The sequence below is a fragment of the Melanotaenia boesemani genome, chromosome 1 (genome assembly GCF_017639745.1).
Source record: "Melanotaenia boesemani isolate fMelBoe1 chromosome 1, fMelBoe1.pri, whole genome shotgun sequence".
Classification (NCBI taxonomy): Eukaryota; Metazoa; Chordata; class Actinopteri; order Atheriniformes; family Melanotaeniidae; genus Melanotaenia; species Melanotaenia boesemani.
The window spans coordinates 1,806,539-1,822,629 of record NC_055682.1 but is presented as its reverse complement, the minus strand read 5'-3'; the positions used below and the strand labels follow the sequence as shown (position 1 = coordinate 1,822,629).

General features: G+C 42.3%; 1 protein-coding gene across 2 annotated transcripts in view; it reads left to right on the top strand.

The window, feature by feature from the left end:
- The window catches only part of kifc3 (kinesin family member C3), a 70,966-nt gene that overhangs the window by 20,066 nt on the left and 34,809 nt on the right, over positions 1-16,091 (top strand). For both annotated transcript variants that reach the window (XM_041993698.1, XM_041993689.1), the window contains exon 2: positions 15,160-15,280. In XM_041993698.1, the coding sequence (XP_041849632.1) occupies positions 15,160-15,280 (121 nt within the window). The remainder of the gene's footprint in view (positions 1-15,159; positions 15,281-16,091) is intronic.

Genomic DNA, 16,091 nt, shown 5'->3' with positions numbered 1-16,091 from the left:
CTGTGGTTGCATGTGCATCTGCTTACCCTGCAGGTTTTACATGTCAGAGGAACGTTGCAGTTCCAGCTGCAAACGTGGTTCTGCTTTTTGTTTTACACTAAACACATTGTTTAGAAAAATCTCCGTTCTAGATCAGATTTAACAGAGTCTGAGGATAAAACAGAGAATCTGGAGGAAAAAAGAGCTTTAACTACTGTTTTTAATCATTCTGTTCAACTTGTGCTTTCATTTTTATTCACATTTTTTAATTAAACTTGTTTTATTTTTTGTTTTATTTTAAATGTAATTTAATTTAAATAGTTATTTTTTTTATCATATTTTACTTTAAATTTAATAAAAATTTATCTTTTTTATCTTTTAATTTTTTTTATTTTATTTTATTTCAGATCTGAGGATTAATTTCTTGTCATTCTGCAGCATAACAAAATTTTGAGAAATCTCGGCTGAAGTACATTTAAATAAGAAAACAGAAATATAACGGGCACACATAAGTAAAAAATGAAGATGTAAAAGATATAAGAACATGTCTATCTTTACAGGAAATAGGAGGTGCTGTGGGGGTGTAGGTGTTGAACTACAGGGGGCTATTGCAAAGCTGCCAACTTTTTACTAATCTTTAGAGATTTGGTGGAACCACCCAACATGTTCCCGTTTTGTACAGGTTTAATCAGAAATACAGCTCTCAGGAGGAAAACATGTAGAAAAAAAAGCCTAGACAATAGGCGCATTCCGACAGAGAAGTTCTAAGAACGCAGTTCTAATAACTGTCCTAGTTCTAAGAACTACCTCCTCCAGGGGAACTGTTTCATGTTGCATTCGTACATGAGTTGGGGGCGGTAGCGGGACCGATGTGACGCATACGTCTGCGACAGTGACGTGTGACTTTAGCGCCACATAACAACAAAACAAAACCCGCTAAAAACAACACAACATGGCAAGCTAATATGGAGAAGGAAGAGATCGTAGTGTTCATGCTCTGCTTGATGGAGATGTTACTGATGGACGATACAACCAGGCGTCTCACGTCGAGGCTAGAAGGTTCCTGAAAGTCAGAAGATGAAGAATCCAGCGGCAGGAGATCCGCCGCAGACAAAGGAGACGATGTGTAAGTTTAACTTATTAAACATGCGCCGATTGTATACGTGTCTTATGAGTAAACATTTCAGACGGTTTTCTACTGTCTGTGTTGAGCAGATTACAATAAGTAAATATTTCAGACGGCGGGTTTATTGTAACTCGTGTTCTGTTTCAGACGTTGCTGCAGCTCATTGAACTCCTCACAGTCCGGCTGGTCCGGAGCAAAGCTGATAACTAGTGGGAAAAGGTTGTTCTCAATTTTACCGATGAGCAGTGGACAGAGAATTTCTGTTTGTCCAGGGAGACGTTTCAATACATCTGTGGCCGCCTGAAGCTGCACTGGAGAGGATGGACACAACCACCTGCTGCAGATACTGAAGGAGCTGGAGAACAGCCTGGATGCTTCACCTCCTGCCTTCCAGCTAATCACAACACACCTCTTCATAATAAGCATCATGTTCTGGAAGTTCGACAGACAGAATATACATGTATACATGATGTATACATTTAAAGAGAAAATGTTCCATAGAAAACGCATCATTTCATCTTTTTTTGTGTTATGTGTAAAATAAAGATCTCATCATCTGCTATTAAGCTTTGTGTGTTTTATGGAATCATCAGTAGAAGGTGGAGGAGTAATCCGTCAGTGAAGGGCTGGTTGTGACTGAGTTATGGTTTAGAATTATGAGGACATAGTCACACAGATTTAGCGTATATGAAGGTAAAATATAAAAAGGGTGGTGAAATGTTTACAGGTGTGTATTTGTGTCAGATCTTGGTTAAACATGATAAACTTCATTCTGTGACATGGAGCATATTATAAAGTTGATAAACTAACTTAATTTACACCCAGGATAAGACTTAAAATGTAGCAGCCAAAGATGGATTATTTAATATTTCATAGCTGTGATAAGTTAATAAATACTACTCAATTTTTTTATTAGCTAATATTTTATAGATGTGATAAGTTAATAACTACTCAATATTTTTATTAGCTAATATTTCATAGCTGTGATAAGTTAATAACTACTCAATATTTTTATTAGCTAATATTTTATAGATGTGGCCAAAGCACATCTAACAGACACAAACTGAAAACTTCAGACTCTTTACAAAGTCATTTATTTTTTATAGTGAATACAGCAGAGCAAAAATAACTATGTACATGTGTGTATATGCTGCATATCACACTGGCTTTTCCTGCCGCACGCAGGAGTCATTTGCTGCGGCGTTGACAGAGTAAACATGTCGGTGGTACAAACTGTCCAATTTACTGTTTGTTCGGTTCGTCCCGCTCCGGTTGTCGTGGTCCTTAATTTATTTGTAGTCTTGTGTGAGTTTTCTACGTGCGCTGCTTCACGTTATCCCGCGTTCTCTGACTGAGAGCTGATCGTCAGGAATATTTTTATCTTTCGCTGCAAACCTTCAAAACCTCTCTGAAAATCCTCTGTGGCGTAGACGGTCAGAAGAGCTTCGACCTCCTCGTCGGTCCATTTATCGCTTGCTCTGTTCTTGTTTTTGTCCGTATGTGCAACCGTGTTTTTTAAATGTGGCGGGGACACAAAATGCGGAAATCTGGCAAGGGGCGGAGCTACCAGTCACCAAACACCTACGTCATGAGGGTTCCTATAGAACCCCGCTCAGACCCTGCCTCGGAGCAGGAGCTAAAATGGTTATAGGAACTGGGGGCCTTGGTCCCTAGTTCCTATATGTCGGAATGTGCAAAAAAACGGCCTGGTTCCTGAAAAGGTTATAGGAACTGCAAAAGGTTCCTACAGTCGGAAAGAGCCTAATGAGACTTAATAACAGTTGTCATATTTTATCCCTTTCCCAGTCAGATAGTTCCCAGTCAGAAAGTTCCCAGTCCGGTAGTTCCTAGTACCTAGATTATTCCCAGTTATCTAGTACCTAGATAGTACCTAAAAAAAGACTTGGATAGTACCTGATAGTACCTAGATAGTGCCTGAAAGTCCTGGGATAGTTGATAGTGCCTAATAGTACCTGATAGTTCCTGATAGTAGTTGAATAGTACCTGGATAGTACTTGGATAGTATTTGATTGTACCTGATAGTACCCGATAGTCCCTGAATAGTACTTTGATAGTACCTAGGTAGTACCTGGATTGTACCTGATAGTACTTGGATTTTACCTGATAGTCCCTGAAAACTACTTGGATAGTGCCTGGATAGTACCTGATAGTGCTTGGGTAGTACCTGGATAGTGCTTGGATAGTATCTGATAGTAGCTGGATTGTACTTGATAGTACTGAATAGAACCTGGAAAATACTTCGAGAGTACCTAATAGTACCTGGATTCTACCTGGATTGTACCTGATAGTCCCGGGATAGTTGATAGTGCCTAATAGTACCTGGATAGCACCTGATAGTACCTGGATAGTACTTTGATAGTACCTGATTGTACCTGGATACTACCTGGATAGTACCTAGGTAGTACCTGGATTGTATCTGATAGTCCCTGAATAGTACTTGGGTAGTAACTGGATAACACCTGATATTACCTGATAGTACCTGATAGTACTTGGGTAGTACCTGGATATTACCTGATAGTACCTGATATTACCTGATAGTAGTTGAGAGGACCTCATTGTACCTGATAGTACTTGGGTAGTACCTGGATATTACCTGATAGTAGCTGATAGTAGATGATAGTAGATGATAGTAGATGATAGTAGCTGACAGTACCTGATAGTAGATGATAGTAGCTGATAGTACCTGATAGTAGATGATAGTAGCTGACAGTACCTGATAGTAGATGATAGTAGCTGATAGTAGATGATAGTAGATGATAGTAGCTGACAGTACCTGATAGTAGCTGATAGTAGATGATTGTAGCTGATAGTAGATGATAGTAGCTGACAGTACCTGATAGTAGCTGATAGTAGCTGATAGTAGATGATAGTAGCTGACAGTACCTGATAGTAGATGATAGTAGCTGATAGTAGATGATAGTAGCTGACAGTACCTGATAGTAGATGATAGTAGCTGATAGTACCTGATAGTAGATGATAGTAGCTGACAGTACCTGATAGTAGCTGATAGTAGATGATAGTACCTGATAGTAGATGATAGTAGATGATAGTAGCTGATAGTAGCTGATAGTAGATGATAGTAGATGATAGTAGCTGATAGTAGATGATAGTAGCTGATAGTTGCTGATAGTAGCTGTTAGTATCTGATAGTAGCTGATAGTAGCTGACAGTACCTGACAGTAGATGATAGTACCTGATAGTAGATGATAGTAGCTGATAGTAGCTGATAGTAGATGATAGTAGCTGATAGTAGCTGACAGTACCTGATAGTAGATGATAGTAGCTGATAGTACCTGATAGTAGATGATAGTACCTGATAGTAGCTGATAGTAGCTGACAGTACCTGACAGTAGATGATAGTAGCTGACAGTACCTGATAGTAGCTGATAGTACCTGATAGTAGCTGATAGTAGCTGACAGTACCTGACAGTAGATGATAGTAGCTGACAGTACCTGATAGTAGCTGATAGTACCTGATAGTAGCTGATAGTAGCTGACAGTACCTGACAGTAGCTGATAGTAGCTGACAGTACCTGATAGTAGATGATAGTACCTGATAGTAGGTGATAGTAGCTGACAGTACCTGACAGTAGATGATGGTAGCTGACAGTACCTGATAGTAGGTGATAGTACCTGATAGTAGCTGATAGTAGCTGACAGTACCTGACAGTAGCTGATAGTAGCTGACAGTACCTGATAGTAGATGATAGTACCTGATAGTAGCTGATAGTAGCTGATAGTAGATGATAGTAGCTGATAGTACCTGATAGTAGATGATAGTACCTGATAGTAGCTGACAGTACCTGACAGTAGATGAGAGTAGCTGACAGTAGCTGATAGTACCTGATAGTAGCTGACAGTACCTGACAGTAGATGATAGTAGCTGACAGTACCTGATAGTAGCTGATAGTACCTGATAGTAGCTGATAGTAGCTGATAGTAGCTGATAGTAGCTGACAGTACCTGATAGTAGATGATAGTACCTGATAGTAGCTGATAGTAGCTGACAGTAGATGATAGTAGCTGACAGTACCTGATAGTAGCTGATAGTACCTGATAGTAGCTGATAGTAGCTGACAGTACCTGACAGTAGCTGATAGTAGCTGACAGTACCTGATAGTAGATGATAGTAGCTGATAGTAGCTGACAGTACCTGACAGTAGATGATAGTAGCTGACAGTACCTGATAGTAGGTGATAGTACCTGATAGTAGCTGATAGTAGCTGACAGTACCTGACAGTAGCTGATAGTAGCTGACAGTACCTGATAGTAGATGATAGTAGCTGATAGTAGCTGACAGTACCTGATAGTAGCTGACAGTACCTGATAGTAGCTGATAGTACCTGATAGTAGCTGACAGTACCTGACAGTAGCTGATAGTAGCTGACAGTACCTGATAGTAGATGATAGTACCTGATAGTAGCTGATAGTAGATGATAGTAGATGATAGTAGCTGATAGTACCTGATAGTAGATGATAGTACCTGATAGTAGCTGATAGTAGCTGACAGTACCTGACAGTAGATGATAGTAGCTGACAGTACCTGATAGTAGCTGATAGTACCTGATAGTAGCTGATAGTAGCTGACAGTACCTGACAGTAGGTGATAGTAGCTGACAGTACCTGATAGTAGATGATAGTACCTGATAGTAGCTGATAGTAGCTGACAGTACCTGACAGTAGCTGATAGTAGCTGACAGTACCTGATAGTAGATGATAGTACCTGATAGTAGCTGATAGTAGCTGACAGTACCTGACAGTAGATGATAGTAGCTGACAGTACCTGATAGTAGCTGATAGTACCTGATAGTAGCTGAGAGTAGCTGACAGTACCTGACAGTAGCTGATAGTAGCTGACAGTACCTGATAGTAGATGATAGTAGCTGATATTAGCTGACAGTAGATGATAGTAGCTGACAGTACCTGACAGTAGATGATAGTAGCTGACAGTACCTGATAGTAGGTGATAGTACCTGATAGTACCTGATAGTAGCTGACAGTACCTGACAGTAGCTGATAGTAGCTGACAGTACCTGATAGTAGATGATAGTACCTGATAGTAGCTGATAGTAGCTGACAGTACCTGACAGTAGATGATAGTAGCTGACAGTACCTGATAGTAGCTGATAGTACCTGATAGTAGCTGACAGTAGCTGACAGTACCTGATAGTAGATGATAGTACCTGATAGTAGCTGATAGTAGCTGACAGTACCTGACAGTACCTGACAGTAGATGATAGTAGCTGACAGTACCTGATAGTAGCTGATAGTACCTGATAGTAGATGACAGTACCTGATAGTAGCTGATAGTAGATGATATAAGCTGATAGTAGCTGACAGTATCTGATAGTAGCTGATAGTAGCTGACAGTACCTGATAGTAGATGATAGTAGCTGATAGTAGCTGACAGTACCTGATAGTAGATGATAGTAGATGATAGTAGATTATAGTAGCTGACAGTACCTGATAGTAGATGATAGTAGCTGATAGTAGCTGACAGTACCTGATAGTAGATGATAGTAGATGATAGTAGATTATAGTAGCTGACAGTACCTGATAGTAGATGATAGTAGCTGATAGTAGCTGATAGTAGCTGACAGTACCTGATAGTAGATGATAGTACCTGATAGTAGCTGATAGTAGATGATAGTAGCTGATAGTAGCTGACAGTACCTGATAGTAGATGATAGTAGCTGATAGTACCTGATAGTAGATGATAGTAGCTGATAGTAGCTGACAGTACCTGATAGTAGATGATAGTAGATTATAGTAGCTGACAGTACCTGATAGTAGATGATAGTACCTGATAGTAGCTGATAGTAGCTGACAGTACCTGATAGTAGCTGATAGTACCTGATAGTAGCTGATAGTAGATGATAGTAGCTGATAGTAGCTGACAGTACCTGATAGTAGATGATAGTAGCTGATAGTACCTGATAGTAGATGATAGTAGCTGATAGTACCTGATAGTAGATGATAGTAGCTGATAGTAGCTGACAGTACCTGATAGTAGCTGATAGTACCTGATAGTAGCTGATAGTAGATGATAGTAGCTGATAGTAAGGCAAGGCAAGGCAGTTTATTTGTATAGCACATTTCATGTACAGGACAATTCAAAGTGCTTTACATAAAACAAAGACATTACAGATATTTAGAATAGTAAAAGGCATCAACACATAATCAACACATAATCACAATAAAATAATAAATTACATTAAAATGATTAAAAGCAAGATGAGTTAAAAAAAAGTTACCGTGCAGATTTCATGCATAGGCGCATGAGAAAAGAAAAGTTTTTAACCTGGATTTAAAAATGTCTACATTTGGGGAAAGTTTAATCTCCACTGGCAGTTTGTTCCATTTGTTTGCAGCATAACAGCTAAATGCTGCTTCTCCATGTTTAGTCTGGACTCTGGCCTGGACTAGTTGACCAGAGTCTTTGGATCTAAGAGCTCTGCTAGGTTTATATTCTCTGAACATATCACAGATGTATTCTGGGCCTAAACCATTCTGGGATTTGTAAATGATCAGAAGGGTTTTAAAATCTATTCTGTGACTGACTGGAAGCCAGTGTAAAGATTTTAAAACTGGTGTGATGTGTTCAGATCTCTTAGTCCTGGTTAAAACTCTAGCAGCAGCGTTCTGGATGAGCTGCAGATGTTTAATGCTCTTTTTAGGAAGTCCTGTTAAAAGACCATTACAGTAATCCAGTCTACTGGAGATGAATGCATGGATGAGTTTCTCTTGGTCTTTCTGGGAGACTAAACTTTTAATTCTGTTGATGTTTCTGAGCTGGTAAAAAGCTGTCTTAGTGACAGCTTTGATATGGCTTCTGAAAGTCAGATCTGAGTCTATCAACACTCCCAGGTTACGAACTTGGTTGGTAATTTTAAGAGCCCGAGTCTCCAGGTGTTTGCCAATGCTGACCCTCTTCTCTTTGCTACCAAACAGAATAATCTCAGTTTTGTCTTCATTTAATTGTAGGAAATTCTCCCTCATCCAGGTGTTTATTTGCTCCAGACACTGACACATTAAGTCTATTGGACTGCAGTCATCTGGTGACAGAGACACATAAAGTTGTGTATCATCTGCATAACTTTGATAATTAATGCTATAGTTTTGTAATATTTTACCCAAAGGGAGCATATACAAGTTGAACAGAAGAGGTCCAAGGACTGACCCCTGGGGGACTCCACAAGTCATGGCCACTCGTTCGGATTCATAGCTGCCGATCGTAACAAAATAACTCCGGCCTTCTAAATAGGACCTGAACCAGTTAAGGACCGCTCCAGAAAGTCCAACCCAGTTTTCCAGCCTGTGCAACAGGATTTTGTGATCTACAGTATCAAACGCAGCACTGAGATCCAACAGAACCAGGACTGATACTTGACCAGAATCGGTATTCAACCTAATGTCATTTAACACTTTGACCAGAGCTGTTTCAGTGCTGTGATGAGGTCGGAAGCCGGACTGAAATTTATCAAGATTTCCACTTTCATTTAAAAAGTCATGAAGCTGGTGAAATACAACTTTTTCAATAATCTTGGAAATAAAAGAGAGGTTAGAGACAGGTCTATAGTTGTTCATTATAGAGGCGTCTAGAGTCCTTTTCTTTAGGAGTGGCTTAATAGCAGCTATCTTTAGTGACTTGGGAAAAATGCCTGATGCCAGCGAGCTGTTAACTATCAGTAGGAGATCACTTTCTACTGAGGTAAAAACTGTTTTTAAAAAGTCGGATGGTATCATGTCCAGAGTGCATGTTGTTGATTTCAAATGCCAAACTGTTTCTTGTAGGACTTTTAAATTCACCATTTTAAATTGCGACATGACATCAGAATTATTTCCGGGTTTTAGACACAGACTAATTTTCTTGTTTGACTGTGTGGAATTAATATTTTGCCTAATTGTTTTAATTTTTTGGCTAAAAAAGTTTGCAAATTGGTTGCATTTCTCAGTGGAAAGGAGCTCTGGGCTTATCTGTTTAGGAGGATTTGTAAGTTTTTCAATCATAGCAAACAGAGTGCGAGAATTGTTGACATTCCTGTTAATCATTTCAGATAAATGCAGCTCTCTGGCCTTGCACAACTCATTGTTATAGTTACGCAGGCTTTGTTTGTACAGCTCATAGTAAATTTGAAGTTTATTTTTCCGCCATTTCCGCTCAGTTTTTCTGCATTCTCTTTTTAGGCTGGTAACCACAGTGGTGTTTCTCCATGGTGTTTTCTGTTTGCTCAAGTTGCTCTTGATTCTTATCGGTGCAACAGCATCCATTACATTCAAGATTTTCAGATTGAAATTATCCAGGAGTCTATCAACTGACTCTGCACTGGTTGTTGGTAACATAGCTATGGCCTCCACAAACTTAGCACTTGTTCTTTCATTAATGTACCTCTTCCTAACGGAGAAGCAGGTTGGTTGAACATTCTGAGTGATCAGTAAATCAAACAAAATACAAAAATGGTCAGACAAGGCCAAGTCAGTGACCGCAACAGAAGAAATATCAACACCCTTTGAAATAACCAGGTCCAGAATGTGACCTCGAATGTGGGTCGGTTCTTTTACATGTTGCCATAAACCAAACATGTCCAATATGGAACAAAATTCCTTGACATTACCATCCGTCATGTTATCTATGTGAATGTTAAAATCCCCAGTTAAGATGAAATGGTTAAAATCAGTAGAGATAACCGACAATAATTCAGAAAATTCATCAATAAAATTTACACAGTGTCCTGGACGTCTGTAGATGATTAGAAATAGGATTTTAGGAATGCCCCTTAAAATAAAACTAAGATATTCAAAAGAAGTAAAATCACCAAATGACATTTCTTTACACTGGAATGAATCTTTAAATAAGGCAGTACCTGCCTGCATCTCCAGCGGACTCAGAGTACCGTCTGTCTCCTCCCTAGCAGCACCTCCTCCTCTCTAGTTCTGCTCATCAGCTCTGCTTGTGTGTTCTGGTAGATTCTCTGATGTTTAATGAGTGTGTTGTCTTCACACACCAACCTGCATCGTTGCTGTTTGTGGAGCTGAAGTATCTCTGCTCATCACTGCGTGTCGGACTCCCAGAAACCTGCAGGTCTGCCGACTCAGCAGTTTTACATCAGAGTTAAAACTTTTCTGTTTGCTGCCTTTTATCAGAACAACTGTTAATTCCCCACACTGAAACTTTATTCCTGGCTTTTTATCCAGTTTATTTTACTTTTTTTTATATTTAATTTCTATTACAGTTTGCTTTTATTGCTCTTGTTCCTGCTCCCCGCTGCGATGCCTCTAATGTTTTATGTAAAGCCATCTGAATTGTCTCGTACATGAAATGTGACATAGTAATAAACGTAGTAATAAACTTGTCTTGCTTTAGATTTAATTTTATTTTATACTTTTCTCTTGTTTTTGTTTATTTAGTTTAATGTATTTAGTTTCTTTTTTACTTTGCTTCATTGTTTATGGATGAATACAGTCCATGATACACACAGAGTAGTGATAGTAGTGGCAGTAGTAGTAGTAGTAGTAGTAGTAGTGGCAGTAGTAGTAGTAGTACCCTGCAGTGAAAGTACCTCGTTCAGCTCTTCCTGTGGTCTGAGCCACTTCCTGTCCTGCGGTTTGTGGAGGGTTAAGAAGCCATCTGCTCTCTGGATTAACAGATTACGCTTACCTGGGTTCATCCTGACCGGCTGATCTGGGATCAGGTGTTTGTAATCCTGCAGCAGGCTGCAGGTGGGTTACCTGACGCCAGGCCAGCAGGTCTGTGTTCCCGGACCGGCAGCGGGTTGCTGGTTCTGAGTGAATGGGTGGAGGACAGCATGCTGGGCTGGGTGGGAACGCTGATCAATAAGAGCTGGTTGGACCGACAGCGCGGCGTCCATCCTGCAGAGAGGAGGACTCGCTGTGGACCGGTAAGAGACGGGCTGGGGTGTGATTGATGAGACGGGACTGGAGCTGTCGGGTGTTGGCGTTCAGTCTCTGTTCAGACGGGACGACATAGTTGATCCTGGTTTCTAGTTGACCTGGTTTCAGTTCGTCACTGTTAGGAAGAACTGGACTTTCAGATGACCCAGATAACTCGGTGCTTGTTTGGGACACGACTCAAACAGCTTTGTAGCGTCTGTGTTGGCTTCTGCACATGCTCAGTTGCCCTCTGCCCTGATGTCACAGAAACCAACCTCAGACCAACTTCGCTTCCAGTCGTGTGGAGATTTCAGGATAAAACGGAGACCACCGGCTGGAATAAATCTGTAGCCGGGTAAGAAAAATCAGGAAGTTAACTTTGATTTTGAACTTAACTCTGGTCCGCTTGAAAACCAGGGGTCTCCTGGTTCGGACCAAAGAAACGAACTCTGGTTCGGTTCTTTTCCAGTGTGAAAGCAAACGAAGCATCTAGTGAAGGAAAGACAGGAAATGATGTATCATCATGGTGGACATCTAGCTGCCTCCTGCTGCTCATACTGGACACATTCTGGTGAAATCTGGATCAGGTCTGAACATCAAAGTAAAACTAGAAACCAGACTGCAGATATTTATTTTTCCTCTGTTGTTTACTGTCGGTGAACAAGACGTTTTAGGGCTGGCCAATCAATAAGCCAGATTTTCTTCTTCTTTCTTCTGGGTCTGTGGTTGTTTTGGAGGATTTCTCCCCCTAGTGAGCAAGCGTTGTAACTGCATGACGTCCAGGGAAGGAGTCCCCCGTCCTATCCAGGTGTGAATGAAGCCTTAGTCTTCCATGGCTGCTGCTGTTCTAAAACCAGTCCCCTGAGATCTTACCTTCACTGTTACTGGCCGCCCCGATCATAGCCTCCAGACTCTGCCATCATTTACGTATTTTTGAAACTCCGATTTTTTTTTAAAAGAAGTTGAAGACTTTTTTTAAACAGGATTTTAGCTCAATGTGTGATTTCATGACAGTTTTATGATGTTTTCTTTGTTTGTATATGTGAAATGTGTCTCTTAGTTCTATTTTATCCAGTTCACTTTCTACCCTGCCTGGTCCAAAAATAAAAGGTGACACACTCTGATTGGACTTCCTTTATCTCTGATTCCAGCAGCTTCACTGCCATTGTCTTGATAAACTTCTGCAACGTCACAAGTTCACAAGTGTTGCTTTAATTTTTCACCAAGATGTAGTAGTGATGATGGCGAGCCGACCACTGAGCAAAGCCTTCTCCTGCACACCCCAAAGATCCTCTATCAAGTCTAAACCTGAGCGTAGCAAAGCAGGCTACCGGTAGCGTACGTAGAGAAGAAAGAAAACTTCCAGATTTCTCAACGCACACACGTCCCACGCCTGTTTCCGTTTATAAATCAGAATCAACTCTAAAGTTGGTGCACGTGAGGGAGCGTGTTGCCCCGCCCACATGGTGCTATAAAAGGTCAGGTAACCCCCTGTAATAAATATTCATCACATCATTTCCATGATGGCTCGGGATGAAAAAGGAGGGAAGAAAGGAATTTCTTCGGAATGTGAGACTGAGATCAAGATGATCCATGTAGGAAAATTAACAGGTTTTATCTGATGGGGGCGGCATGGTCATCACCAGGTCAGAAAGGCGGAGGAGGACAGCAGGTGGAGACGCTGTCAACGTCGTTTCAGAGGGAAGACGCCAGAGATGAGGATCATTTATTCCTTTGTTTCCATCTAGAAAATGAACAAGTACAGATCATCTGAGACTGCTAGCAGCTTATTTAGTGTTAAATAATATTTCTTTCTAGTTCCTGGTGCTCCAGCTGGGTGGGCGGGGCTCCAGCTGTGGGTGGAGAGGGTGAGGCCAGAGACTCCATCCACCACAGCAGCAGCCGAGTCCTCAGAGGAAGTCCTGCAGGTGCAGAAGGACACCATCACTGCTATTAACCAGGTGGACAAGGAGCTGCAGGAGATGAAGGCTGGAGAGAAACTGGGACGCCACTAAAAAGCTTTGTGGAGAAATAAAAACTCTTCTACATGTTTCTAAGCGTTGCATCACTTCTAGACCTCCAGCCTCCAGTCTGGTCCCGCTCTGCTGGGACTAGAAGGAATGAGTCATGGTGGACCCGGGCTGACCGGCCTCTACCTCCACCCGGTTCATGGTGGACCCGGGCCGACCGGCCTCTACCTCCACCCGGTTCATGGTGGACCCGGACCGACCGGCCTCTACCTCCACCCGGTTCATGGTGGACCCGGACCGACCGGCCTCTACCTCCACCCGGTTCATGGTGGACACGGACCGACCGGCCTCTACCTCCACCTGGTTCATGGTGGACACGGACCGACCGGCCTCTACCTCCACCTGGTTCATGGTGGACCCGGACCCACTGGCCTCTACCTCCACCTGGTTCATGGTGGACCCGGACCGACCGGCCTCTACCTCCACCTGGTTCATGGTGGACCCGGACCCACTGGCCTCTACCTCCACCTGGTTCATCCTGCAGCTTTAGTCCATCACCAGCAGCGATCCCATCGGGGAAACCGGACGTTGCTGCAAACTGCATGGTTGTGTTTCCTGTTCATGTAACGTTGGGGTGAACCGATGATGCCGTCTAACACGGCTGAAGGTCCCCGACCCGGCAGCCGGGTCCCTCTGAAAGGTGCCGGTTGCCAGAAAACCCACCTGCAGAAGGACCTGGTTCCTCCTGATGGTCTCTGGAACGCCGGGTCCAAAGCATCATGGAGGTCCGAGACAATCACTGCAGTCTGAAGCAGGTTCTGAGCCATGCAGTAAGTCTTGCTGGTCTCTGAAAAGCCGGTCCCTCCAGAGTCTGGCTCCATGTGGTCCAGCAGAGCCAGATCAGCCGTTGAAACACCTGGTTGTAGCCTAAGGAGCACGTTTCCATGGCGACCATGTTATTTAATAGTAATGATTATTAATGTGTGGAACCTGCTGGCAGCTTCTGCTTAATAACATCTAGTTTTTTACTGAGCGTGCACTCTTAGAGTATTAGTAGTAATATCAAATGTGTCTGTATTCATGTTTGAAAGTATCTTTAATATCTAACATGAGGTGTGAACGGTAACGTGATTCCGAACAAACGTCACATCGTCTCTGGTTTTATTCTGAACCGTTTCTCCAGATTTAGTTTGTACGGCAGGTCAGAGTAGCCGTGGAGGTAGGACCATTCTCCCTCCAGGTTTGGTAGTCAGCTGACCTCCTTCTTTGGACACATAATGTTGCTGAACCAAGACCTGAACCTAGACCTGACCGACTGCAGTAACCCCAGATCATGGAGACTGGTTTTGTCCAGGCTGTGTATATTTTTATGATATTTTACTATGAAACATTTTGTGGTTCTTCCTGTGAAAAGTCCTGTGTAAATGAGCTTGGTGTCTGGAAGACGTGGAAGTCTTGTTAACACAGCAGGCAAAATTAAAACAACAGAAGTTATTGTACTTGGTAATTCTTCACCTTTGGGCCAGTTAGCGGAGAGACTCAGTTCTGCAAATACCAGAAATAGTTTTAAGATGCTGGCTTCAGGAGACAAGTCCAGTTCGGTAAAGCCTCGTTTAGGAGACTGCTCAGAGGGATTTGGCCATGTCCTAGAATGTTTCATGCACATGGAACCGGTGTTCTGGGAGCCTGAAAACACTTAAAAATGATTTTATTATTGAGACATGTCTGAGAAATTCCACAGTGCAGATGATTCGTCCTTATTTAGGGAAAATAAATAGTACGGCTTTATGTTGGTAATTATTTATTCATCATTTCTGCTGAGAAGCAGGTAATAAAAGAATAAAAGCAAGCATGGCGTCTACATGGGGCGGACAGGGGGGTAAACACATGGTTGGTAGCTGGATGAAAGGGGCCCTCGGGGGAAACTGTTCGGGAACCTCTGGAGGACCTGGGAAAACGTCCACCTCAAGACTGGGCCGCCTTCTTTTTCCGTGAAGTTTAAAACATTCTGGTTGACCTCGCTGTTTTTAGGGTGTTTCAGAAATACATTTGACATTTGTTTTATAATAAAAATCAGGTCTTGCACTTACATGGAGGGGGCGGGGCTTATGGCTCACTCTGCAAACAGCTGGTTCCCTGTTTGACTTCCTGTGTCCATCTGTCTGTCTCCAGCCGGTCCAGCGGTCCAGTGCTCTGCTCAGCCCGGCGGTCATGTTCAGCACAAGAAAGACCTGGGACATCGGCCACGCCCCCTGCCTGCAGGAGCTCTGGAAGAAAGACCTCTCATTGGACGGTGAGTTGGACGGCTGTGAGGTGGGAGGGGCTGGAAACACCAGCATGGCTGCATTTTTCTCTGACAGCAGAGCGAGCAGCAGGAAAGGTGAGTCACACCTGGGCTGATGAATGGAAAGCGGAGAGTCGGAGACGGACAGGTGAGCTGAACATGTCTCCTTCTGTTTGGTTTCTGGTGTTGTCTGCTGCGTCTCCGTCAACTGATCCGTCTGCAGTCCTGGAGAGACGGATCAGGTGAACAAACACTGGAGCTTTTGTCAGAGTTTTTCCCTGTTCAGACTTCCTCTGTGTGAGAGAATTCCAAGACTGAGAGTTGAGCTCGGATCACCGATCCGATCGTTTAGGTCTGCTGTGAACCAACATTCATGGGATTATAATCCTCGTGTCCGGCCTTCAGATTCTGTCAGAACCACTAGTCTGGGTCCAGGTTACTCTGGAATTCATCAGAATCTGATAAAACATCCGACCAATCAGGTGCGTAGCTCCTGAACCTTCAGTTAAAACAACCAATGAGCAGAGCTGTGAAACTCTGGTCCCGGAGGTCCACGGTCCTGCAGGTTTTAGTTGTGTCCTGCTCTGAAGATGATCAGAGTCGGCTTCATGTGTGAAGAAGAGCAGGAAGTTTGTTCCATGTCGCAACCTTCCTCCTCCTCTTCCTCCTCCTCCTCCTTCATCTTCAGAAAAGGCAATAATCAATAATCATTTTATTTATTTATATTTTGTTTTAATTTATAAAATATTATATTGTGTTAAATATTTTATAAATGTACATATTTTCTTTGATGCGTATCTATTATATTTCTATTTTATAT